The sequence below is a fragment of the Pseudophryne corroboree genome, chromosome 6 (assembly GCF_028390025.1).
Source record: "Pseudophryne corroboree isolate aPseCor3 chromosome 6, aPseCor3.hap2, whole genome shotgun sequence".
Lineage (NCBI taxonomy): Eukaryota > Metazoa > Chordata > Amphibia > Anura > Myobatrachidae > Pseudophryne > Pseudophryne corroboree.
The window spans coordinates 528,436,566-528,462,654 of NC_086449.1; the positions used below are offsets into that span (position 1 = coordinate 528,436,566).

The following is a 26,089-nucleotide window of genomic DNA, read 5'->3' on the forward strand; positions in this document are numbered from 1 at the left end:
AGTATCTCTGCTCTGGTGGCTCAAGGAACACAATTTAACCGCAGGAAGACGGTTCAGAGGCTGGAATTGGATAATTCTAACTACGGACGCCAGTCTCAGAGGTTGGGGAGCGGTAATTCAAAATTGTCAGCTCCAGGGTCTCTGGGCGGATCACGAGAAATTGCTGTCTATAAATGTCCTAGAACTCCGCAATTTACAATGCGCTACGACAAGCAGTGCACATGCTTCGCTCTCAGCCTGTCCAAGTGCAGTCGGACAATGCGACGGCGGTCGCATACATCAACAAACAAGGAGGAACAAGAAGCCGCATGGCAATGCGGGAAGTAGCTCGTATCCTCAGTTGGGCGGAATGTCACCAGGTGATATTGTCGGCAGTGTTCATTCCGGGAGTGGACAACTGGGAAGCGGATTATCTCAGTCGTCGGGATTTTCATCCAGGCGAATGGGCATTAAATCCAGAAGTGTTTCACATGTTGGTTCAGAGATGGGGTTATCCTCAGGTGGACCTGATGGCGTCTCGACACAATCACCAAACGTTCCAGTATGTGTCCAGAACAAGAGATCCAAAGGCAGGGGCGGTGGATGCTCTCACTGTCGCGTGGCCGTACAGTTTTGTGTATCTGTTTCCACCGTTTCCGTTGCTCCCTCTGGTGCTAAAACGGATCAAAAGAGAGCCTGTCACAGTCATACTAGTGGCGCCTCATTGGCCTCGGAGAGCTTGGTTCTCGGATCTCCGAGGACTACTCGCAGACGATCCTTGGCCGCTCCCACTGCGTCCAGACCTGTTACAACAGGGTCCGTTCCTTTACCCCGATTTAGCGCGGCTGCGTTTGACGGGGTGGCTGTTGAGACCGCCCTCTTAAGAAGAGAGGGCATTCCAGATTCGGTTATACCAACCATGTTACGAGCTAGGAAGCCAGTTACGGCAGCTCATTATTACAGAATATGGCGTGCCTATATAGGTTGGTGTGAAGCTCGGAAGTTTCCGACATCCTCTTTCAAGTTATCCCGCCTTTTGTTGTTTCTACAAACAGGGTTAGATGGAGGACTGCGTTTATCTACACTAAAGGTGCAGGTATCTGCTTTGTCAATTTACTTTCAAAGACGATTGGCTCTATTGCCGTCTATACGCACTTTTCTCCAAGGTGTCCTCAGAGTACAGTCTCCATTCATTCCACCTACAGCGCCATGGGACTTGAATCTGGTTTTAGAGTTCTTACAGTCTTCATGTTTTGAACCCTTACAGCAAGTGGATATAAAGTTTCTCACTTGGAAAACAATTTTTCTTCTAGCCTTGGCTTCGGCAAGGCGTGTTTCGGATTTGGGTGCCTTGTCATGCAAGTCACCGTATTTGGTGTTTCATGATGACAGAGCGGAACTTCGGACGAATCCCGCTTTCTTACCAAAGGTAGTGTCATCTTTTCACATCAATCAACCAATAGTAGTTCCTGTGTTGACAGCACATTCTGGAACTCTGGATGTGGTACGCGCATTACGCGTTTATGTATCCCGAACGTCTTCAGTTCGTAAGACGGATACGTTGTTTGTTCTCTATGATGCTGCCAAGATGGGTTGGCCAGCGTCTAAACAAACCTTATCCAGATGGATAAAACTGACCATACGTCAGGCTTACCTTCATGCTAGGTTACAACCGCCTACGTCAGTAACCGCTCATTCCACACGTTCTGTGGGAACTTCATGGGCAGCTGGTCGGGGAGCTTCTACGACGCAGCTTTGCCGTGCGGCTACATCGTCTTCAGTGCACACGTTTGTGCGCTTTTACAAGTTTGATACGTTTGCGGCATCAGCATCTAGCTTTGGCCGCCTAGTGTTACAAGTGCCAAACAGCTCTCCCGCCCACGGGGGAAGCTTTGGTACGTCCCAAGAGTACTCCAGTGACCCCTAGTGGATGATAAAGAAAATAGGATTTTGGTACTTACCAGGTAAATCCTTTTCTTTGAATCCATAGGGGGCACTGGACGCCCACCCAGAGCAGTTTTACCTAGTTGTGGTGAGTTCTGAGGATCTTATGGTAACAAACTTTCACCGACTGGTTCAAATTACAAGTGCTGGTTAGGGTGTCAACTGTTTAGTTGTCAGTAACGTTATGTGTCAATTTCGTTATTGTCCGTTATGTTATATGTAATACTCCAAACCTCTCTATAGTTCCTGTTCGGCTCAGTAAAAAACACTGAGAGGTACTCGGGGATATGGAGGGGTGGAGTGTTCTAAATTTAAATATTCAGTGCTGTTCCTACGGAAGCCCGTCCATATCCCAAGAGTACTCCAGTGCCCCCTATGGATTCAAAGAAAAGGATTTACCTGGTAAGTACCAAAATCCTATTTTCTCTAGCATCCATAAGGGATATTGGGGAGACTTAGTACGATGGGGTATAGATGGGGTCCAAAGGAGCCAGTGCACTTTAAATTTCTTCAACTGGGTGTGCTGGCTCCTCTCCTCTATTCCCCCTCCCACAGGCAGTTTAGAAAAAAAGTGCCCTCAGGAGTGAATGCACATCTCTGCAGCTCCAGAGTTTTCTTCATTTTCTTTTAAACTTTTGTTTATTTTGGTATGCTGTTTGGGCAACAGCATACCTGCACCATGGGAGTTAGGGGAGGGGACGGTCACCGGCCTCGTGAGGTGCAGAGCCGCTTCCCCGCTGCAGGACCACTGTCCTGAGGGGCTGTTTGTTCAGCGCGGTACTGATCCTTGGCTATCGCAAATGCAGCAAGCCGCACACCCCTAACACTGCCTAGAGGTGATCGTCGGTGGTGAGTACACACCGGGGACCCCGCTGGGGGGGTCCCCCGTTTCTTGGTGCGGCAGAAGCGCGGGTGAGGCATACGGGTTCCTCCTGGAGGAGGACCCGCTATAGCCCCTGCGTGAGACTGGCTAGCGATGGCTGTACCAAACATTCATGTAAGGCTACAGCATAGTTAGGAGACAGGGCCAGTATAAATATAACTATGTAACTCTGGCGCCACTACTGGGGGCGGAGCTACATCAGAGCGGGCCCAGCGGCATTTTGGCGCATTCCTCTGCATAAGCAGCAGCAGCCTCACACAGCTCCTCCAGTCTGTCACACACTGGATCACTGGTACAGGGTGTTAATTAGGGGGAGAACCGCGAATTGTGCACAGATATTATTCCTCTGAGGGATTTACATTGTATAAGCAGTTCTCGCTGTTATGCACAATTGCTGACAGCCTCACTGGGGCTCTCCAGTGTTAGGTGTGCTGGGTCCTCTCTTCCTCTGCGTCTCCTCTCACATGCAATAGGGCAGGCTTGCATTGTAATCAGTCTGTGTTGTATGTGGGTTGTGTTTTCATTATGGTAAAACAAAAGTTATGCAGTGTATGTAATGCCAGATTCTACCCTCTTTCATCTGGTTCTATATCATGTGAGCAGTGTAAGTCAGTCCTCACAAAATGCTGAGGACAATGAGGGGGAGAGTCACGAGCCCACCTGGCTGGGGGCTATCAAAACTATGATGTGTGATATGTCATCTCAACTCAAAATGCCAACAAAACACAAGAACTGCAAAAAGCAGTAGCAGATCTAGCTGCCAGGGCTGATGTTCCCCATCACCCCCTCTCTACTGCAGGTCCATCAGATACTGATGATGATATACAGGATGATGGGGACGATGTGGATCCCATAGGTGGGTATTCCACTCCTACACAGGGTATTGAACCTCATTTTAGCTATAAGGGATGTGCTAAAGCTCCCCCTAGAGGACGCTGCAAATCAGCAGTCGTTTTTCCTCCCTCAAGACAAACTGTCACATTTCCTGATTCTAAGGAATTAGGTGATTTATTTAAACTAGCCTGGAAGAATCCAAATAAAAAATATCAGGTGTCAAAATGTTTTTTGCATACATTCCCCATTGCCCCATAGGGTAGAAAGTTCTGGGAAGAATCTCCTGCTATAGACTTCTCGGTCTCTCGCCTCTCTGAGAAGGTGGTACTCCCTGGACCGGGCTCCTTTACAGTAAAAGACCTGGGGGATAGGAAAATTGAGGCCACACTAAAATCTATCTACATTGCTGCAGGGGTATCTCAAAGACCGGTCATTGCAGGTTGCTGGATGACGCATGCAATTCACACCTGGGCTACTCAAATTCAAGAGTGTCTCTTGGGTGACATGACCCTAGTTAATACGGTGACTTTACTAAAACACATTCAGGACACTGCAAGAGTCCTCTGTTACTCCCTAAAAGAGATTGGCAATATTAATGCTAGAACCACTGCTATGGCTGTGTCAGCACGCAGAGCCATATGGTTGCGTCAGTGGATTGCAGACGCTGACTCCAAACGTAATGTGGAATCTCTTCACTTTACGGATGAATGGCTCTTTGGAGGCGAATTGGATGCATGGATCTCCAAAGCTACTGCTGGGAAATCCGCGTTTCTTCCCTCGAGGGCTCCGCCCGCTAGACGTACCTACCCGCACCATCTACTCAGTCCTTTCGATCCACCAGATTTCGATCTAGGGCCAGAGGTGCATCAAATGCAGCTAGAGGCACCAGGAGTAAACCTAAGAAACTAGCCGTTGCCAGCTCTCAAGAACAGAGCACCATTTCAGCTTCCGCAAAGACATCAGCATGACGGTGATCTCGAGGTGGGAGCCCGGTTACGTCACTTCAGCCACATTTGGGAAAGTTCCTGCCAGGACGCCTGGGACCTTTTTTCTCAGGGTTACAAGCTGGAGTTCAACGGTGCTCCTCCCCAAAGATTTTTCAAATCATGCTTACCAGCTTTGGAAATGTGTGTTACGCTACTACAGGCCATCACAAAGTTGGTCCAGTCCCAAGTCATTGTTCCAGTACCCCTGCAATAGCAAGGACAAGGTTATTACTCCAGTCTGTTCCTTGTGCCAAAACCGGGCGGGTCTGTGAGGCCAATTTTGAATCTGAAGTCCTTGAATCCTTACCTAAAGGTTTTCAAATTCAAGATGGAATCTTTGCGAGCAGGCCTGGAACAACAGGAATTCCTCGTGTCCCTGGATATCAAGGACGCCTACCTCCATATCCCAATTTGGCCTCCTCATCAGGCCTATCTGAGGTTTGCCCTGCTGAATGATCACTACCAGTTCCAGGCGTTACCGTTTGGCCTATCTACAGCTCCGAGGGTATTCACGAAGGTGATGGCGGAAATTATGTTCCAGCTCAGGGTCCAGGGGGTCAATGTGGTCCCTTACCTGGACGATCTCCTGATAAAAGCGAGTTCCAGGGAGCTCCTAATGCTCCATATAGATCGCACTATACACCTTCTGTCACACCATGGGTGGACTCTCAATTTACAGAAGTCCCACCTGAAGCTGTCTCAGTGGCTCCTCTTTCTGGGAATGCTACTGGATACTGTAGCACAGAAAGTGTTCCTCCCAGAGGACAAAGTGAGAACTCTCCAGGAAATGGTTCGCATGGTTCTCTGATCGACTCATGTTTCCATTCATCTTTGCAGAAGATTGTTGGGAAAGATGGTAGCCTCGTTCGAGGCCATCCAGTATGGACGGTTCCATGCCAGACCCTTTCAACTGGACATCCTGAACAAGTGGTCCGGTGCCCATCTTCAGATGCACCAGATGATTCAACTGTCACCCCGGGCCAGGATTTCACTCCTGTGGTGGCTGCAGTCTTCCCCAATCTCCAGGAAGGTCGACGCTTCGGAATTCAGGATTGGATTCTCCTCACGACGGATGCAAGTCTGAGAGGATGGGGGGGGGGGGGGGGGCTGTCACCCAAGGGGTGCAGTTCCAGGGCAGGTGGTCTGCCCAAGAGGCCCTACTTCTGATCAGCATCCTGGAACTTTGGGCTATCTACAATGCCCTGATTCAGGCCTCCTTTCTGCTCTGGGATTAAGCAATCCAGGTACAGTCGGACAACGCCACGGCTATGGCGTACATCAGTCGACAAGGAGGGGCAAAAAGCAGGGCCTGCATGCGAGAAGTATCAAGAATACTCCTCTGGGCGGAAAGAAATGCACTAGCACTGTCTGCAATCTTCATTCCGGGAGTGGACAATTGGGAAGCGGACTTCCTGAGTTGCCACAATCTCCACCCAGGGTAGTGGGGCCTACATCCTCAAGTGTTTCAACAGATCATCGACCGGTGTGGTTGCCCCCAGATCAACATGATGGCGTCTCGCCTCAACAAGAAACTTCGCTCCTATTGCTCGCGAACCAGAGACCCTCAGACGTGCACAGTGGATGCACTGACGTCGCATTGGCCTTACCAGCTGGTCTACATATTTCCTCCGATTCCATTGATCCCAAAGGTGCTCAAGAGGATTCGGCATCAAGGAGTACAAGCAATTCTGCTTGCCTCGGAGAGCGTGGTACACTGATTTTCTGGACATGTCCGTCGAAGACCCTTGGTCTCTACCACTCAGAAGGGCTCTTCTTCAACAAGGTCCGTTCGTCTACCCGGCCTTACGGCGGCTTCGTTTGACGGCATGGAAGTTGATCGGAACATCCTAGCTCACAAGGGACTTTTCAAAAAGGTCATTGCCACTATGGTGCAAGCCAGAAAACCTGTGACGTCAAAACACTATCATAATATATGGCGGAGATACGTCTCCTGGTGCGAGGAATGCACATATCCATCTGCCGATTTTCACTTGGGAAGATTCCTTTGTTTCCTGCAGGCTGGAGTGGATCAAGGCTTACGTCTGGGATCCATTAAGGTTCAAATTTCGGCTATTTCAATCTTCTTACAAAAGAAGTTGGCTATACTGCCTGAAGTGCACCTTCTTGCAAGGAGTGCTTCACATCCAACCTCCGTTTGTGCCGCTTACTGCTCCTTGGGATTTGAATGTGGTATTACGATTTCTACTGTCCTCCCTTGTTTGAACCTCTGATGACGGTAGAAGACAAGTACCTCACATGGAAGACTGTGATGTTACTGGCCCAGGCTTCTGCTAGACGGGTCTCAGAATTGGGGGCCTTATGGTATAAAAGTCTGTATTTGTTTTTTTATGAAGACAGAGCGGAGCTCCGGACTAGAGAGCAGTTCCTGCCGAATGTTGTTTCCGCGTTTCATCTGAATCAACAACCTATTGTGATTCCATCCTGTTCTGACGCATCTGCTCCTCCGGAGGCATTGGATGCTGTGCGTGCCTTGAAGATCTATGTCAAGCGTACAGCTCGGATCAGAAAGACTGATTCCTTGTTCGTGCTCTATGATGTGCAGAAGAAGGGTTGCCCTGTTTCGAAGCAGTCCAATGCTCATTGGATTCGACTTACTATCCAACAGGCCTATGTGTTGGCAGCATTACCTGTACCTAAATCTCTAAAGGCCCACTCTACTAGATCGTGGGCTCTTCCTGGGCAGCTGCTTGTGGAGTCTCGCCTTGCAACTATGCCGAGCCACTACCTGGTCAGGGAAGAACACCTTTGTGAAGTTCTACAAGTTTGATACTCTGGCCAAAGAGAATACCTAGTTTGGAAAGGCAGTGCTGCAGATGTCTTCACACGTTCCCGCCTATTTTGGAAGCTTTTGAACATCCCCATCGTACTAATGGGTCCACAATATCCCTTATGGATGCTAGAGAAAATAGGATTTTAAATACCTACCGGTAAATCCTTTTCTCGTCCATGAGGGATATTGGGGGTCATTCCGACCTGTTCGCATGCTGCAGTTTTTAGCAGCGCAGCGATCAGGTCACTACTGCGCATGCATCGCAATGCACAGGTACGTCATACGGTTACAAAGCAAATTGTTGCTGAGCGATGGATTTAACGAAGAATCCATTCACACAGCCGATCGCAAGGAGATTGACAGGAAGAAGGCGTTTATGGGTGTCGACTGACCATTTTCTGGGAGTGTTTGGGAAAACGCAGGCATGTCCAAGCGTTTGCAGGGCGGGTGTCTGACGTCAATTACGGGACCAGACAGGCTGAATTGATCACAAGGGCTGAGTAAGTTCAGACCTACTCAGAAACTGCACAAAATGTTTTTGCAGAGCTCGGCTGCATAGGCGTTCGCACACTCGCAAAGTGAAAATACACCCCCTAATAGGTGGCGACTATCTGATCGCAGCGCTGCAAAAAGTAGCTAGCGAGCGATCAACTCAGAATGACCCCCATTGGGCGCCCGCCTCTGTGCGGTGACTTTCTGCAGGTTCTCTGTTAGGTGTTACCTGTTCAGCCGTTGCTGTTTATGTTGCCAGATGTTGCTGGCCCAGTTATGTTATGGTATGCTGGTTTATAAATCTCAGTACACTTCTCATTGTTATGTTCCTTCTCTCGAGTATGTCATTTCTCCTTCGGGCACTGTTTTACCTATAACTGCCTGTTGGAGGGGGCATAGAGGGGAGGAGCCAGCACACCCAGTGGAAGAAATTTGAAGTGCACTGGCTCCTTTTGGACCCCGTCTATACACATCGTACAAATGTGTCCCCAGTTTCCCCTATGGACTACGAGAAAAGGATTTACCGGTAGGTATTTAGAATCCTATTTTCCCAATTGGATATATTTTTATACACAGAGTTTTACGAATGTTATAGAAAGTTAAGGGTAACAATGTTTAGACAATATTATTAAAATTTTTTGGATGTCTTATCTTATCATCCTTATTTGACATACAGCTGTCTACTCCAAATTTCTCTGAATTCTAAAGGGAAAACAAAAAACCCAGGCGATATTAAGTCAAATCAGAACATAGCTCTTATGTGTTTTTTGGAGACCTATATCAACATGGAATCATGTTTAACTCATTGCAAAACAAAAGCTTTTATTTCTTTTTTTGCCTCCTGTTTTCTAGCCCTGCTTTGCTTCTTATCTCTGCAATTGGATCCTTGGGTACAATTATAGCCCTGACTATCAATAGGCATCGCCATCCAGTGAACCTGTACCTGCTCTTTGGATTTGTAAGTAATCCTATATTATTGGGGGAATTCAAATGTTTGAAAAGTCGGTTGGGTGTCTGTTTTTACCTGTCTATTAGATAGGAAAAATCAGACACCCAACTGACTTTTCAAACAATTGAATTCCACCCTATGTGTCTAATGTAAGAATACAGGTTTCAGAATGTTCTAGATCTTATAGAACGTGGCAATTACATTGCTTGACAGATGATATTGAACCACAAACTACGTAAAGGTCATTTACACATTACTTGTGAAGTCCAAACGAACTAATAGAACCTGTTGTGTGCCAAATTTTGCATAATAAACTACTGTAAACAAATCAAAATCTTCTGATGACTGATTAGATTTATTCTCTTTAGCTGCAGTATATGTTCTCTTTAACAAGCAAACAGGTAACATTGGTCAAGTTACTGAGAATGTTGCTGACTGCGAAACTTAACATGGGCAGTGGTACTGACTTAGGGGTCATTCCTATTAGGTGTAAGTTGGGTCTGGCAAGCCGCTTTCACGGCAAACTCGCACTGTCAATGACATTTGCAATCCTATTCCAAACTTGCTCTATTTTTTTCAGAGAAAATTTACGTTTCTTTGTGCACACCCCCCGAGCAGATGAAAAGGTAGAGAAAATCTTTTAAAGTAAAAATGTCGACTTGCTTCAGAACCCATTGGAGCACCCCTCCCCCCAGTGGCTACCTAGGCAATAGAATGTTTGTTTTTAATTGGCTTAATTGTGACAATAATGACAATTACATGGGGTTAAAAAAAAAAAATAATAATGCACAAACGATTTCACTCCCTTAGAGAGCCTCTAGTACTTTCCTTATGCCCACTAACAGCCTTCTATATAGCCCTCTATCTATATATAGAAACAGGTGATCTCAGCTTGCGCTTACAATAAAACAGTGACTGCCAGTGATATCAATACGGAGCCTTCACCAAAGAGCCCAAAATACATACATAAAATAGAAGGTGATATCACACGGCGCTACCATTCAGAAAATGCATATAAATATAAATATACAACCATTCACATAGATATAATCATATCTTTAGGCCTCCAAAGTCTGAAATTCAGAAGGAGAGCAAATAATGGTGTAGTACAATAAACAGAGTAAGAAATAATGAGTTTTATTGGTCCCACTCACAATTGAGCAAAAGATTATTTGCATATCATCCTCATATGGCATGTATCTTCAATCTTTAGATCGTCCTCTTAAGAACTGAAACTTTAAACGAATAATATAGTGCAATACTGTTTTTTATAAAACCACGTATTTAATATCAAAATGCACTCACATAGATAAAAACAATTCAGACATATCACCAATATGGGGCACCAAACGATCCAAGTCGACACTAGATGTATAAGGTCACGTGAAAGTCCCTCTAAGGCTCCGGACACCATAGAAAAAAAGTCCCACTGGATACCGCTGGTGCTGCCACTGGATATGTCCAAAGAAAAGTCCCTGCTGCTTTAACGCGTTTTCGGACACCAATGTCCTTCCTCAGAAGCATCTAGTGTCGACTTGGATCGTTTGGTGCCCCATATTGGTGATATGTCTGAATTGTTTTTATCTATGTGAGTGCATTTTGATATTAAATACGTGGTTTTATAAAAAACAGTATTGCACTATATTATTCGTTTAAAGTTTCAGTTCTAAAGAGGACGATCTAAAGATTGAAGATACATGCCATATGAGGATGATATGCAAATAATCTTTTGCTCAATTGTGAGTGGGACCAATAAAACTCATTATTTCTTACTCTGTTTATTGTGCTACACCATTATTTGCTCTCCTTCTGAATTTCAGACTTTGGAGGCCTAAAGATATGATTATATCTATGTGAATGGTTGTATATTTATATTTATATGCATTTTCTGAATGGTAGCGCCGTGTGATATCACCTTCTATTTTATGTATGTATTTTGAGCCCTCTATCTATGCCTCTTTTTTGGGGTCCAGGATGGTTTCCCCACTTTTTAATGCACTTCTATCAGGTTGCTTTTTGTAAAAAAAAAAAAAAAATGCTATCTTGCTGCAAGTACCACAATTTGTGCAATGTATGTGAGTTTAATAATGGAGTTTGCTTTTGCAAACTCGCACCTAATTGTACTGAGCCCATAGAAGGTAACTGACTGCCAAACTTGTAACATGGGTCGTGGCACTAACTGAGAAACTGGCATCGTGGGCTGTGGCACCGACTGAGAATGTTACTGACTGAGAAACGGGTGACATGGGCTCTGGCACGGACTTGAGAAATTGGTGACATGGGCCGTGGCACTGACTAAACTGGTGACATGAGCCGTGGCACTGACTGAGAAACTGGTGACATGGGCCGTGGCACTGACTGAGAAACTGGTGACATGGGCCTTGGCACTGACTGAGAAACTGGTGACATGGGCCGTGGCACTGACTGAGAAACTGGTGACATGGGCCGTAGCAATGACTGAGAAACTGGTGACATGGGCCGTAGCAATGACTGAGAAACTGGTGACATGGGCCGTAGCAATGACTGAGAAACTGGTGATATGGGCCGTGGCACTGACTGAGAAACTGGTAACTTGGGCTGTGGCACTGACTGAGAAACTGGTGACATGGGCCGTGGCACTGACTGACAATGTTACTCATTGAGAAACTGGTAACACAGGCAGTTGTTTTTGGTAACATGGGCCATGGTACTGACGCGTTTTAGATGTTGATATTTACTTTGAATCACTGAATGGATTGCAAATATCAAGGAACGGAGGAGGAGGAGTATTTGGAATATGTGCACAATGCCTAAACAGAAAAGGGGGAATGACAGAACAGCATATTCACACTGCATGTTCATATTTTTCTATCTTTTTCTAACACAGAAAATAAACTAAACAGATTAGTTTAAACCACTCTCTCCACCCCACCCCCCCCCTCCCCCAAAAAGTAAAAAAAACAACAGGGTTTTGGTAAGAGGATTCTTCTTTTTTCCAAATGGAATGTAATGTAATCTGGTAGGGAAATAATAGAACATAGGGATCAGTTGAACTCAACAAACTCCCCCCCCCCCCCCCCCCCCCCCCCCTCTTTCAAAAAAAACAACAACCCACCTTTACATCAGGGGTAGGGCTGGTGCATACGTAAATTCATTTTATTGGTACTTTCTTTTCTGTTGCTCCATCATAGGACAGCCTTCTGATTACTTCTAAAAGGCCGCTGCATCATGTGAGCAATGTATGAAATTTATTGGCGCCCCTAAATATGAGAGAATTCTGTTTTAGATGGTATGTTTATGCCTTGTCTTTATGCAAGATGGCAATTTGTAATGATACGTTGTTTTCTTGCTATTTCTTAAGTGAAACAAATCTAAAAATATTTTTTTGTGTAAATTAGTTACTACACTATTTTTCTTACAGACCCTCTTGGAAGCTATTACGGTTGCTATTGCAGGTAATTACATTTTGTCACTTTATAATCTGGGTAATAAATGACAAGTATAACAGTACAAGTTATCAGTGTGCTGGCCATTGTATGTTTATTATAGCTTCTGTATGTGCTTTGTTTTCAGTGACGTACTATGAGGTAGCTGTGGTTGTGCAGGCCTTTATACTGACAACTGCTGTGTTCTTTGGCCTTACTGCATTCACGTTCCAGTCTAAGAGAGACTTCAGCAAGTTGGGAGCTGGGTAAGGTTATTTTCAAACACAAAGAGAATATCTGTAAACATTGTGGGTATGTAGATATATATATATATATATATATATATATATATATATATATATATATATATATAGTGTTATCTGTTCAGTCTGTCCAGGCAAGCGTGCCAGGCTACCAATAATCATTATATAAATGCCCCCTTTTCCCTGATAGGACTCAAAACACTTAACATATTTGCAGATGGTTTTGGCAGGCATCTTGGGCACACTTAGTTGCTGGATATTCACATCGGTCCCTGCCCCATTTGTGCTTCTAGTCTAACACGCGCACACTTTGGTTAATATCTATCGGGTTATTACAGGGATTTGTATAACTCAATATCCAGTGGGTGCTTGCTCAGCCGTGTTGCTGTGGTTTTGGACTTGACTTTTGCAGCAGCTTTGAGAAATTAACTGTTAATAAGAGGCCCTGTCAAAATGGCCACACGTGCATTATTCGCACTGCGCATGCGTCTGAGGGTGACCAGTGATGGCTAACCTTGACAGTCCAGCTGTTGTTGAACTACACATCCCAGCATGCCCTGCTACAGTTTTGCTATTTGGCCATGCTAAAACTGATGCAGGGCATGCTGGGATGTGTAGTTCAACAACAGCTGGAGTGTCAAGGTTAGCCATCACTGCTATACAGAGTAGCTCAGAAGTCTGCCAGATCTCCACTTGCAGCTTCCAGGGTGTAGTGGGGCAGCAACATGGCGCTTGCACTTAGGATATGTTTGCTGTGGTAGTGTAGACGGAGTTGTGGGTTATTAGGAGATATTCGTATGCAAATATATGGCAATTTCATGTAGATCTTTTACATCAGGGATAGGGCTGGTGCTGATAATGATGATGGCTTTTCTCATGAACAGATGTATAGGGGTGATGAAGGCAGATAGATGTGTCCAACTCTGAATACAGGCAGGCATCTGCAGCTATTTCCTAGCACGCAGTGCTGCTACAGATGTGGCCGCTATGCCTGCAACTCCAAATCTGCCCTTAATGTCTAAGACTAGTAACATATGTTAACCTTAGCAACAGCTTAATCTTTGTAGTAGTACTCTTCTTTTTTTTTTTTTTTTTTTTTTTTTCATTCTTGAAACTGCTGCAAAAGAAAAATCCCATGAAATTGACAACACTTTTATTTTTCATGGCATTGCTGCTTTAGATGCCAAACTGGTGCCAAAAAGAAACAAATAATCATTCATTCATTTACTATTTCAGGCTCTTTGCTGGCTTGTGGATCTTGATCATTGCTGCATTTCTCAGGGTGAGTTAACTATATGGCAAAAACAACTGAACAAAAAGTGGCGCTGAGCTATACACAAAATAAATAAGTAAACAATGTGACCCTTTAAATAAAGTAAAAATAAACACCTTCAAATGAAATATTCTCACTGATCCCTGCAGGCTGCAAGCAACAAGAGAAATATGTCAAAAGGAAATTGCAGTTGCGCTGGGTAAAGAAACAGAATAGATTATTATTATTTATTATTATTATCAGTTTCTTATATAATGCAGCATATTCCACTGCACTTTACAATTAGAACAACAGTAATAGAACAAAACTGGGCAAAAACAGACATAGAGGTAGGAAGGTCCCTGCTCGCAAGCTTACACTCTATAGGGAAATAGCGCTGTGCTTGTATAGTGTATGCCCAGCTGTAGAATTAGTGGCAGTTAAAGAGAGACATGTCCCCTCTAAAAAGCTGATCAGAGTCTAAAGCTAGGTACGCACTGACAGATTTTTTTTTTGGTCGACCCAACAATTGGACGATTTTTCAGGAAATTGTAGGCACCAATATCTGAGCTACACACTTAAAGATTTTTTTTTTTCTCTGTTACCAATTTTCTGCCACATCACACTGCATTTGCATATGTCCGCCCACAAGGAGGATGACATAGTGACAAGAAAACAGGAAATACAGACTGTGGGCATATTATTGAGAATGCTCACACACTGCTAGATATCGGGAGATTGTGGGCGATATTTTTGAAAGCGCTGTCCAAAACAGATGGGTATTTTATTTGAAATATTATATCTCACATAAAAATAATTCACATGAATTAATCCATAGTTGTCTAACAGACATCACAAAACAATTCCAAATTAGAATAATGTTTAACGTGTTAGTATAAACCAGAAGCTATTTAGATATTTAGAAGATTTAGTAACGGTCTTTTCCAGTGTTAATATGGTGCCTTTTACAGCATGCAGTTAATCACAACCCATGTTTTCAGTCAGTGTGACATTAACCATGCAAATTTAGTATAATTGGATCCAAACCATTCAAACTGATTTGTTTGTTTGCAGCCAAAGGGTTAGTAAAGCACTCATTAGTACAGCCTTATACAGTATGTACTGTTTGCCACAACTATAATGGTCTAGTTGAATGAACTGCAGTGGAGCTAACTCCACTCGCCTGTGCGAACGAGGTTATCCACAGCTACTTTCTGGATAGTGTCAAGATGATGATGATATGGACAAAAAGCAATTGGTTGGCAGTTCTCAGAGACCTGTAACACATTTGATCTCTGCTCAAGGAGACATTGTCAGCGTGGGTGACTTCTATATAGACTTGGTAACTGTATCAAGTCCAGGGTTAATCCGTCGTAGAAAACGCACTGATTTTACCATATTTTTTAAAATGGACTCCTACAAATGCTTCCCATTTCACCATTACACCTTTTATTCTATTTGGGTATTTTTCTTTTTTCTTTTTCATCCACTAGGGGACACTGGAGTCCTATACAGTAGGGGTGTGAAGTCTTGAACCGGAGGTGTGACACAATCTAAAATTAGCATTGTCTGCACAGCTGGCTCCTCCCTTCTTCACATCCCTCCTCCCTCAGTTTGAAAAATTGTGCTGGAGGTGGAGCACTGAGCTCCTGACTAACAATCTGTAAAGGGCTGAGTCAACCTAACAAAAGGGGGACAAGGCTACCTAATATCGGAGAGACAAATATCCCTATTGAAGGGAACTGCATCTCTCCACAGGAGATCCTCCAAAAGCATCTAATAGTGAGTACTGGTCGCATAGCTTAGGCTAGGGTCTTTCAGATAGTATAATTTTATTTTATTTTTTTCCCTCTCTCTCTCTTAAACTTTAATGCAGTTTGAAAAAACTCCCCTTGATAAAGCCAATCAGGGAGGGACGGCAGAGCGACGGTGGCCGGTGTGTGGGAGCTTTAGTGCGGAGCGGGACTCAGCCTGTCTTCCCTGTGAGCAGGGAGGGACGGCAGAGCGGCGCGCTGCACAGCGAGAGACCCACAGGCAGAGCTGAGCACATTAGACAAGGACGCTCCAGGCGCCGCTACGGGAGAGGGTCCCGGCGCGCGCCGGCCAGCGGGTTCGGAGCTCGCCGAATAGAGGACTCGGCGCGCACCAGCGGCCAGCGTGAGAGGGTCATTAAGGCACCAGGACTGGACGCACTAAAGCAGCGCATAGAAGGTATGCGCAAAGTAAACGTTCCTAACAGTGCTGCAGGCTCTCTTTCTATAAACTTACATTTAGTGGGGGCCATGTTTCTTTCGTTTTGGCGCCAGGCTGAGGTAAGGTACTTATGTTTCAAAGATCCCGGAGAAAATACACGGAAGCAAGCCAACTCTAACATCGTAGCTGATTTACAGTTGGCCTGTTCCTTTTATAAAAAAAAAAGGACAGGTAATTCCAGCCGGGTCAAATACCTTCGCTTCCGTCATCTCCCAGTCTTTCTCTTCCTAGTTTAAAGGGTGAAAGCGCTGCGTGCTACCCTGGTAAAGGGTTTAAACAAAACAAAAACAAAACAAAAACATGTCTAAGGCAACCAAGACCTCAAAGACCTGTTATGTTTGTACGAAATGTAACAAGAAGAGCACGCGGGTTGGCAGCTCCGGGGTGTGCGACTCCTGCTTAGACAAGGACGCTCCACCCGGGAACAGTGCTCTGGCTAGAGCATGGGAAGACAACCTTGCTAATAGAATCTCCAAGGAGATGGCAGAATCACGCAAGCAGCAATCGGAATGGGCTGCGGGATTCTCAAAGACGATGGAGGAATTTCTCATGAAGTTAACGCTGCCCGCACACGCAGAAACGAGTGTGCGCAAAGCTGTTAAAAGAACTCTTCCTATTATACCAGAATCTGAGAAAGAAGAGGGTTTTCTTCTGGATACAGAAGAAGGTGAGTTAATTGAACCTAACCTAGACGCCGATTTTCCAGAAGAGGACTCTGCAATCTCGGGTCTGGACTCCTTAATTGACGCAGTAAAGGACATCCTCAGCTTTAAGGAAGAGGAAATCCGGGAGCCGGAAGATTTCGATTTGTTCGAATCCCAAAAGCCGCGTTCAGCAGTGTTCCCCATTTCTAAATCCCTCCAATCTCAGATGGAGGAGGCTTGGAAACAACCTGACAAACTCTTTCAATTTCCGAAACGATTTCAGGTAACTTACCCCCTTAAAATCAATCTTTGTAGCAGCAGGTGCAGCGCAGAGACCTGCGATCGTCTGTGCTTGGGTCAACAAGGCCATGGGTGCATGGTCTGACCGTATTGTACAAGCTATTGAGGAGGAAAATAGCTTAGAAGAGATTACCCAACTGGCGGAACACATTCGAGAATCTGCTTCATACTTGTGTCAAGCTTCTAAGGATATTAGCAGAATAGCATCGCGCATATCTGCATCGGCCATATCGGCTAGAAGGATTTTATGGCTCAGGGAATGGCAAGGAGACTCTGACACCAAGAAGGCGGTAGAATTCATCCCCTTCGGGGGTGAAATGCTGTTCGGACCAGAGTTGGACAAGTGGATTTCGCAGCCTACAGCGGGGAAGTCCACTTTTCTACCTACTCCTTATACGAGAACCGCTCCACAAACTAGGAGAGGTTATTCTGGACCAGCGTTTACTTCATTTAGATCACAGTCCTTTCAAGCCCGAGGTAGGGGTTTCGGTACACAAGCACGAGGGGGCAGAGGTAGAGGCCGCTCACAGGCAGCAACCAGAAAGCAGGATAAACCTGCTGACAAGACCGTGGCATGACGGCCTCCCAGCTCACCTGGGGTCCCCCTTGGTGGGCGGCCGACTGGAAGGTTTTCAGGACATCTGGGCCAAAACCTCACCAGAACTTTGGGTGAACAACTTAATCTCTCAGGGATACAAACTGGAATTTCAACAGAGGCCTCACAGTCAGTTTTTTACAACAGGTTTGCCTCAGTGCCCTCAAAAAGCAAGGGCACTACGGGCAGCAATTCTAAAATTGCTACAAGCAGAGGTCATTATTCCGGTTCCCGCTTCTCAGAGAGGAACGGGGTTCTATTCCAATCTTTTTGTCGTGCCAAAGCCAGACGGGACGGTCAGACCAATACTCAATTTAAAAGTTTTCAACCAGTTTTTAAGGGTCTACAAATTCAAGATGGAATCAATCCAATCAGTCATTACAGGCTTAGAACAGGGCGAGTTCATGGTATCCATGGACATAAAGGATGCATATCTGCATATTCCAATCTGGACTCCTCACCAGGCTTACTTTAAGGTTTGCACTGGTGGCGGATCACTACCAATTCCGGGCCTTGCCGTTCGGTCTATCATCAGCCCCAAGAATCTTCACAAAGATTATGGCGATCATGGTTGCAGGACTGAGACTGTTGGGGGTCACGATTATACCTTATCTGGACGATTTACTGATCAAGGCTCCATCCCAGAATCGACTGCTCAAGGATGTTCAGATATCCCATCAATTTCTAATTCAACATGGATGGATTGTCAATTTCCAAAAGTCCAACCTCATACCGACTCCAAGGATTCAATTCCTCGGTCTCATCTTGGACACGGTCCTATTACGTGTGTTCCTACCAGAGAACAAGGTCCAGGACCTACAGAGATTAGTGGCTCAGGTACTGAGGACGCACACCGTTTCTCTGCACCTCTGTGTGCAACTTCTCGGGAAGATGGTGGCGTCGTTCGAAGCTCTCCAGTACGGCAGACTTCATTCCCGACCATTCCAAATAAACCTCATTGCTCAGGGAGCAGGCTCGCACTGGCTTCTCCATCGGAGAATCCGACTTCAACCACAAGTACAGGTCTCCTTGATATGGTGGTCGTTACACAAGAACCTTGCAGCCAGCAAGAAATGCGGCATTTGGGATTGGAGGATCCTGGCGACGGACGCCAGTCTCAGAGGTTGGGGAGCCGTCCTAGAGGACCATCAATTTCAAGGACGGTGGACGCTACAGGAGAGCAAACTACCCATAAATATCCTCGAACTAAGAGCAGTTTACAATGCACTTCTATTAGCAGAAGACCTAGTCATGAATCAACACATCAGGATTCAGTCAGACAATGTCACGACAACGGCTTACATAAACCGTCAAGGAGGAACAAAGAGCAGGATGGCGTTAAAGGAAGCCACAAAGATCTTGTTGTGGGCAGAAAGATGAGACCTCATTCTCTCGGTAGTGTTCATTCCAGGTGTGGAGAACTGGGAAGCAGATTACCTCAGTCGCCAGGACATGCATCCGGGAGAGTGGTGCCTACATCCACGGATTTTCAACATGGTTGTGAGAAGATGGGGTCTGCCTCAGGTGGACCTAATGGCGTCCCGACAAAACCATCAGCTGCCCAGGTATGTGTCAAGGACTCGAGATCCAGCAGCAGAAGGAGTGGACGCATTAACACTTCCTTGGTGTTACAGGAGGGTTTACATATTTCAACCATTCCCACTCATACCCAGGGTTCTGAAACGGGTGAAGCGGGAACGGGTGTGGGCAATTCGCACCAGATTGGCCCCGCAGGAGTTGGTACTCAGACCTGCAGGGGTCACTTGCGGAAGATCCTTGGAGGTTACCTCAGATAGTGGCAGAAAATACACTAAGCGCTTAGGTGAGTGAGACTGCAATATGATCGTCAGCCGCCTCTTGTATAAGGGGATTGCCAATCCCTTAATCCACAAAAGTACCAAAAAAAAACAAGTGGCGCTTAACAATCATATAGTATAAAATATTTAATAAAAATACACATTAAATACAATGCAATAAGGTTGTTGAGGTTGTTGCATTGTATTTAATGTGTATTTTTATTAAATATTTTATACTATATGATTGTTAAGCGCCACTTGGTTTTTTTTTGGTACCTCAGATAGTGGACCTGCTATCTCAGGGACCGTTCCTACACCCCGACCTGAACAGGCTGCGTTTGACGGCGTGGCTCTTGAAACCCGGATCTTAAGAAACAGAGGGATTCCACGAACGGCCATTTCTACAATGATTGCCGCTAGGAAACCAGTCACAGCCAGGCACTACTACAGGATTTGGAGACAATACATGTCTTGGTGTCAGGAACGGGGATGGAATTCAACGAACTTCCACTTATCTCGACTTCTCCTTTTCCTTCAGGCCGGTCTAGATGGAGGACTCAGACTAGGCTCTCTGAAGGTTCAGATTTCGGCTCTCTCCATCCTTTTTCACCAGCGGTTAGCATCCTTGCCAGAGATTCAAACCTTTTTACAAGGGGTTCTGAGGAATCAACCCCCTTTTCGTCCTCCCACGGCACCATGGGACTTAAATTTGGTGTTAGAATATTTGAAGTCACCGACTTTTGAGCCGTTGACGAGAACAGACCTGAAATATCTCTCTTGGAAGGTCACGTTATTACTTTCCTTGGCTTCGGCTAGGCGGGTTTCTGAGTTGGGAGCCTTATCCTGTAAGAGTCCCTTCTTAGTGTTTCATGAGGATAGGGCGGAACTCCGTACAAGAGCAGACTTCCTTCCGTAGGTGGTTTCGGGGTTTCACGTAAACCAGCCAATAGTGGTCCCATCTTTCCAGGGACTCGCAAATGAGGACGTGTCATTGGATGTTGTCCGAGCTTTATGGGTATACGTACAGGTTACGTCGTCCTTCAGAAAGTCAGACCATTTGTTTGTTCTTTATGATGGGCCAAGGAAGGGTTGGCCAGCATCTAAGCAGTCTTTGTCTAGATGGATTAGACTTACCATTCGGCAAGCTTATGTTTCCTGTGGCAAACAGGTTCCGGTTCAGACGGGTGCTCATACTACCCGATCAGTGGGTGCCTCGTGGGCGGCTGACAGGGGTGCTTCCAGTACTCAACTTTGCAGAGCGGCAACGTGGTCTTCAGCCCACACATTCGCAAGATTTTACAAGTTTGATACTTTTGCGTCCGGAGAATCTAAGTTCGGACGTTTAGTTTTGCAGGCCACCGACAGCACTCCCTCCCTGAGGGAAAACTTTGGGACATCCCCTACTGTATAGGACTCCAGTGTCCCCTAGTGGATGAAAGAGAAAAGAGGATTTTGGTACTTACCGACAAATCCATTTCTCTGAATCCTCTAGGGGACACTGGACGCCCGCCTCGGTGCTGTCAACCTGCTGTGTTCAAAGTTCTTGTTTTCAACAGTTCGTACAAACAGCGTTCGTTATTCGGTTAAGAGTTCTTGGCCACTGTTTGATATGTTGTACGGTTCGGTTCCTCGCCATGTACTATAGTGTCATGTCCTATTCTCTCAAATTTTTCAAACTGAGGGGGGAGGAGCCGGCTGTGCAGACAATGCTAATTTTAGATTGTGCCACACCTCCGGTTCAAGGCTTCACACCCCTACTGTATAGGACTCCAGTGTCCCCTAGAGGATTCAGAGAAATGGATTTATCGGTAAGTACCAAAATCCTTGTTTTTCAACCTTTATCGGAAGTTTTTCAAATAGAAAATGTTGACAGTACAAAAAGGGTCATACAATAGCAACACAGCATATTAAATAAGCATGTGGAAATAATCATGGGTACCAGAAAAAGAAAATAATTACAATATGAACATTTGAATCAACCAAAAACGTATGTAATTACCCAAAGACCGAAAATCGTAAACCGTCGTAAGCAAGGTGATATATCACGTTAGAGGGACTGGGGTCAAACCTCAAAATGGTCTAGTATCCAGCATCCTGACTGCATTATTTCAGGTTGTGAGACATTAATTTACGAACATAGAGCAACCATACATTGTAAAAACAAACCTGTTCAGCTCTATGTTCTGTGTATGGCAAGTTTTTAAAATATCTTTCATTCAGCGGCGGGGGAGAGCTGATGGGGGGGGGGGGGGGGGGGGGTTTCTTCACTCCCTCCGTCATCCGTCTCCATAGCAGTGCAAGCTAATATGGACGAGATCGTCCATATTGACTTGCATGTTTAAACTAGCCAGCACCAACGATGAACGAGTAGGGGGTCGCTCATTGTTGGTGCCTACACACTGAAAGATATGAACAATATCTTGTTCAATCGTTCATATCTTTCAGTGTTATCGGCCAGTGTGTAGGGCCTATTAAACCTAATATAATAAATGATATGACCGTCAAGAGGTGTTTTTTTAACGACATTGGGGGATATCCTATTAGCCCCGGTAAAACATCGGGTGCGAAAAACGTATGTTTTTCTCAATTTTATTTTTTACAGGCTATCCAGATTGATCGCCTGTAAACAAATGCCTTTTCTCCCGAAAACACACAGGTTCAGTGAAACCCGTGAGTTTTCGGTAGAAACAGACCCGTTTTCGCACAAAAACAGGGCTGTTATGACCGGTAAAACTTGCACCGTCCCCATCCTCCTGCTGATGACGCGGATGCTGTGTGGCCGCTGACTGGGGGAAGCCGCCGGGTGACGACTGCTGCTGGGGATCTGTGTGCGGCTGCGGTGTCCCGATGACATGGGTGCTGGGGTAAGTCACCGGGTGACTGCTGCTGGGGGTCTGCGTTCGGTGCTGTGCCTGTGTGTCTCATGGGCAGTCGGCGGCAGCACGCTGCACTGGGAGCTGTCAGGAGCCGGCACACGGTGCAGTGTCAGGTAACCCCCGATAAGCCACCGCTCGTGCTGGCTTATCGGGGGTAATAGGATAGCCCCCAGCGGCATAGTTAGCCCCGGTAAATTACCGCGGCTAATTGGATATCCCCCATTGTCTAAGAATAAAGCAGGAAAACAAGCTGCTGTAATTGCATAGAGCAAGCAGGATGTAACAATTTTAACAATAGTTTTTTTCCCCATTATATGGTCAGAATAATTCCTGCAATTTCTTATCTTCTGGCTACAATGGTTCACTTATAATTAAGCAGAGACTATGAATTTAGCAATGTAGAAATTAGAGAGGTTTTTACGGTAGTGACTGTTTATGTGTATAACAGAATTGGGATCTGCAACACATAGTTACTTGCACCAGCTGTTTTTGCAGTGCACTCAGATTCAACTCCCATGGCTCTACCAATTACGGAAAGAGGAGTAAATCTCAAAATAAGGTTATGGGTGGAATGAGATGGAGTGTGGTTGATGTACAAGTCATTGTAAATTGCAGCAAATTTCTAGTGTGTTTGCTCTCCAAATAGCCTGATGTTCTACCCAGCAATTTGGAGGGTGGCAAACCAAACAGCCAGCAATGTGCAGTGGATTTAAAAACCCATACACCACCGGCGGCTTGAGGTAGCGAACTGCATTTGTTAAAAAGCCAAATCATCATGTGGGTCCCTCTTGCTGAATTGCTTTGGGCTCACCTTGGTACTCCTGGTCTTCGGTTACCTGGGGTAATAATTACTGTATGCAAATGTTGCCACCTTATGAAAGTAATGATAATGTTGTCCTGCCCCTTCCTCTTAGAGAAAGGGAAGGGCAATGCAGTGTCTTCTATTTTCCTATCAGTTTTGTACTCTGTGGTATCACATGCCAATAATTAACCATTGATTTGCTACTTACTGATACACTGCAGTTTCTTCCAAAAGGTGAGGCTATTACATTCTCACCATCCCCTTTGACTACATTTTAAATGAGCAGCCTAACTGCAATCCATAATATAATTCTCTAGTATGCATAGTGTTTGCTTTAGGTGATGCCAGTTTACAAATGATTAAATCATTTCTCATTTGAATACATTATTTAGTGGTATCGTTAGTGCATTGTGTATGTCTACTGTACACAGCTGAGCTTTCCTCATGTTGCCTGCGCTTTAGTGCTATACCTCGCAGGTATAGATATTTCCAATACAATCATTAACTAGATAGATTTGGAAGTACTGCAGATACAAGCAGATTACTAACTAGTGTCTTTTTGTTTTGCAGCTGTTCTTTTACAGTGAAACTATTGAGCTGGTCATTGCGGCTGGCGGGGCTCTGCTCTTCTGTGGTTTCATCATCTATGATACGCATTTACTTCTGCACAAACTGTCCCCGGAGGAGCACATTTTAGCTGCGATCAACCTGTATCTTGACATTATCAATCTATTCTTGCATCTTCTTCGCTTATTAGAAGCAATCAACAAGAAATGATACACCGTATTATTTTATGAAGTAGCTCAATATCATATAAATCAATCCAGTGCCAACAACTAAGTGTTAACTGTACCAGCATTCTTATTCCTTTGGACAACATTCATTTCAATGGTATTTCCAAGTTGTCAGTATATATTGGGCATTTCAGTCCACCAAGCTCAAAGGATAATTAAAAATGCTGTTAAGTATAATTGAATTAAAAAAGAATTGAGAACAACTGTAGAAAAAGGGTTCTGTCTGACTTTCAGAAACAGACCCCCCCCCCCCCTTTTTTTCTTTTCTTCTTTCATTATAATTATTCCCTTTTTCATCAGTTTTGTGCTTAAAATATTCCAACAATCGTTGATAGTGATGGCACTTAAATATATGGCACCGTAAGAGACCTTTATGTTTAAGAGGACTTGTATTACACCATATGCAGTACTGTCAGTTTCTTTCCAGCGTGTCTGAAAATGATATATACTTTCCATTAAATCTTTCTGTAGTATGAAAGAAAATAGTAATATATTTTGCAAGGATTTTGCTTGTGTGTAGTTTGAATAACAAACTTAGTGCTTCACAGCAATATATGAAAACTTTGCCTGACCTACTAGAAAATGGCAGCATTTGTAAGAACTAGGCCACTGCTTTTGTCACAGGACAAAGCCTGGCTGTGTCTGTAGCACCTTCATTGTAATGGGTAGCAGAGTCTACATTCCAGTGTTTCTCTTCAGCAGTGATTTTGTGACACTAAAGGCCCATACACACTTGACGATGCATCGTCGTTAACGACTTCCCTTGAACAGCTGAGCAAACGACATGAGCATACACACTACCAAAGACCATTCATCGTTGAAGCATCCAAGCTGAACAGTTTATTAAAATAATGAGCTGGGAACAGGGCTGGTGAACAGTGGCTTGGTCGTTGGTCGTTCACACCATACACATTCAACAACGTCTCTGGTCGGTAACGACCATAGTGGAAATTGAGCATACATGCTCCACAGATAAGCGAGGGTCGTTAACGTCCCGCGGGGCCACGCATCAGTGGTCGTCGGATGCATACACACTTGACGATATAATGAGCGACGTCGTTGATGAGGGCTAAAATGAACGACGTCGCTCATTTTATCGTCAAGTGTGTATGGGCCTTAAGCTTTTCCAGCTGAAGATGCTGTTTACAAATGACAGTCTTCAGGAGACAACCTGCTGATCCTTATATTGTCTATGGATTTTCAGGTGTCTAACGCACTATTGGATACAATTATCCAATTAGAGAAGTGGGTTTTTTTTTGTATTGGCTGATTTCATTTAAGATTTGTTGGGAGGTGTAACTGTCGAGGCAAGTGTAAATTACTAAAGTGTGGGTGGAAATCATACCAAAATATTACTATTCTGTGTGTTTTGGAAACAAAATAAATCTTCATACTGGACCTTATTTTGAGTTGGCATATCCATCAAAAGGGTACATATGACCAGGACAAACCATTGCGCAACAAAATGACAAGTATTTTCTACATGCAGCTTTATTTTTACACTGTAATTTACACGGTCAACACGGAATTTGTCCCTGTACTTTAAACATGTCCCGGAAGAGCAACAAATATTTGCCTATTCTAAATGAGACACACAGTGAGCATTCTGTATAAATCCTGGTCGTGAGAAGTCTACAAATTATACAGCAAAAAAGGGTTAGTGCAAATTATTGTGCAGCTTTAAAAGTATTTTTGCTGCAGATTGTCCTGGTATATTGTAAACGCAGATTGTGTTCGTGGGCTAGTGGGCACTGCATCAACTCTGATTCCCACCCGCGGTAAAATTAAGGATCATTTATGCAAAAGTTATTTTAAACATAAGTAAATTACGGTACCTCACTTAAATCATGTTAATTTAGTAAAATGCTAGTTTGCTTGTAAAGTAGGATTTTTTTGTGTAAGTTTAATAGCTATCATTAAAGCATATTTAAATTACTGATCAAAGTGATTTGGATATTATTTAATAAAATATCTTGATTTTAAATTGTCTTTTTTATGGTTTTATTTATTTCAGTTCTACAGTGTTTTGGTTGTAATTTCATGTTGATAGAAAATAAACCAGTAATTGTATGCCCCCAAAGCAATACACTGCATATTTGGAATATACGTAGTGAATTGATTTTCATAGTTCTAAGTTGTATAAAAGATACACAACTGGTCGGTCACGAGACGTCGCAATGTAATAGTTATATGGCTATTTCTGAAATAAAAATGGATGATTAAAGGATTAGGTGGTAAATATGAGCCTGCTA

General features: G+C 44.5%; 1 protein-coding gene across 1 annotated transcript in view; it reads left to right on the top strand.

The window, feature by feature from the left end:
* TMBIM4 (transmembrane BAX inhibitor motif containing 4) overlaps positions 1–25,821 on the top strand; it is a 48,264-nt gene extending 22,443 nt beyond the window's left edge. The window contains exons 3-7 of the mRNA XM_063927559.1: positions 8,762–8,867; positions 12,259–12,292; positions 12,411–12,528; positions 13,762–13,807; positions 23,614–25,821. Coding sequence (XP_063783629.1) covers positions 8,762–8,867; positions 12,259–12,292; positions 12,411–12,528; positions 13,762–13,807; positions 23,614–23,820 — 511 coding nt within the window. The 3' untranslated portion in view covers positions 23,821–25,821. The remainder of the gene's footprint in view (positions 1–8,761; positions 8,868–12,258; positions 12,293–12,410; positions 12,529–13,761; positions 13,808–23,613) is intronic.
* Positions 25,822–26,089: the final 268 nt, after the last annotated feature.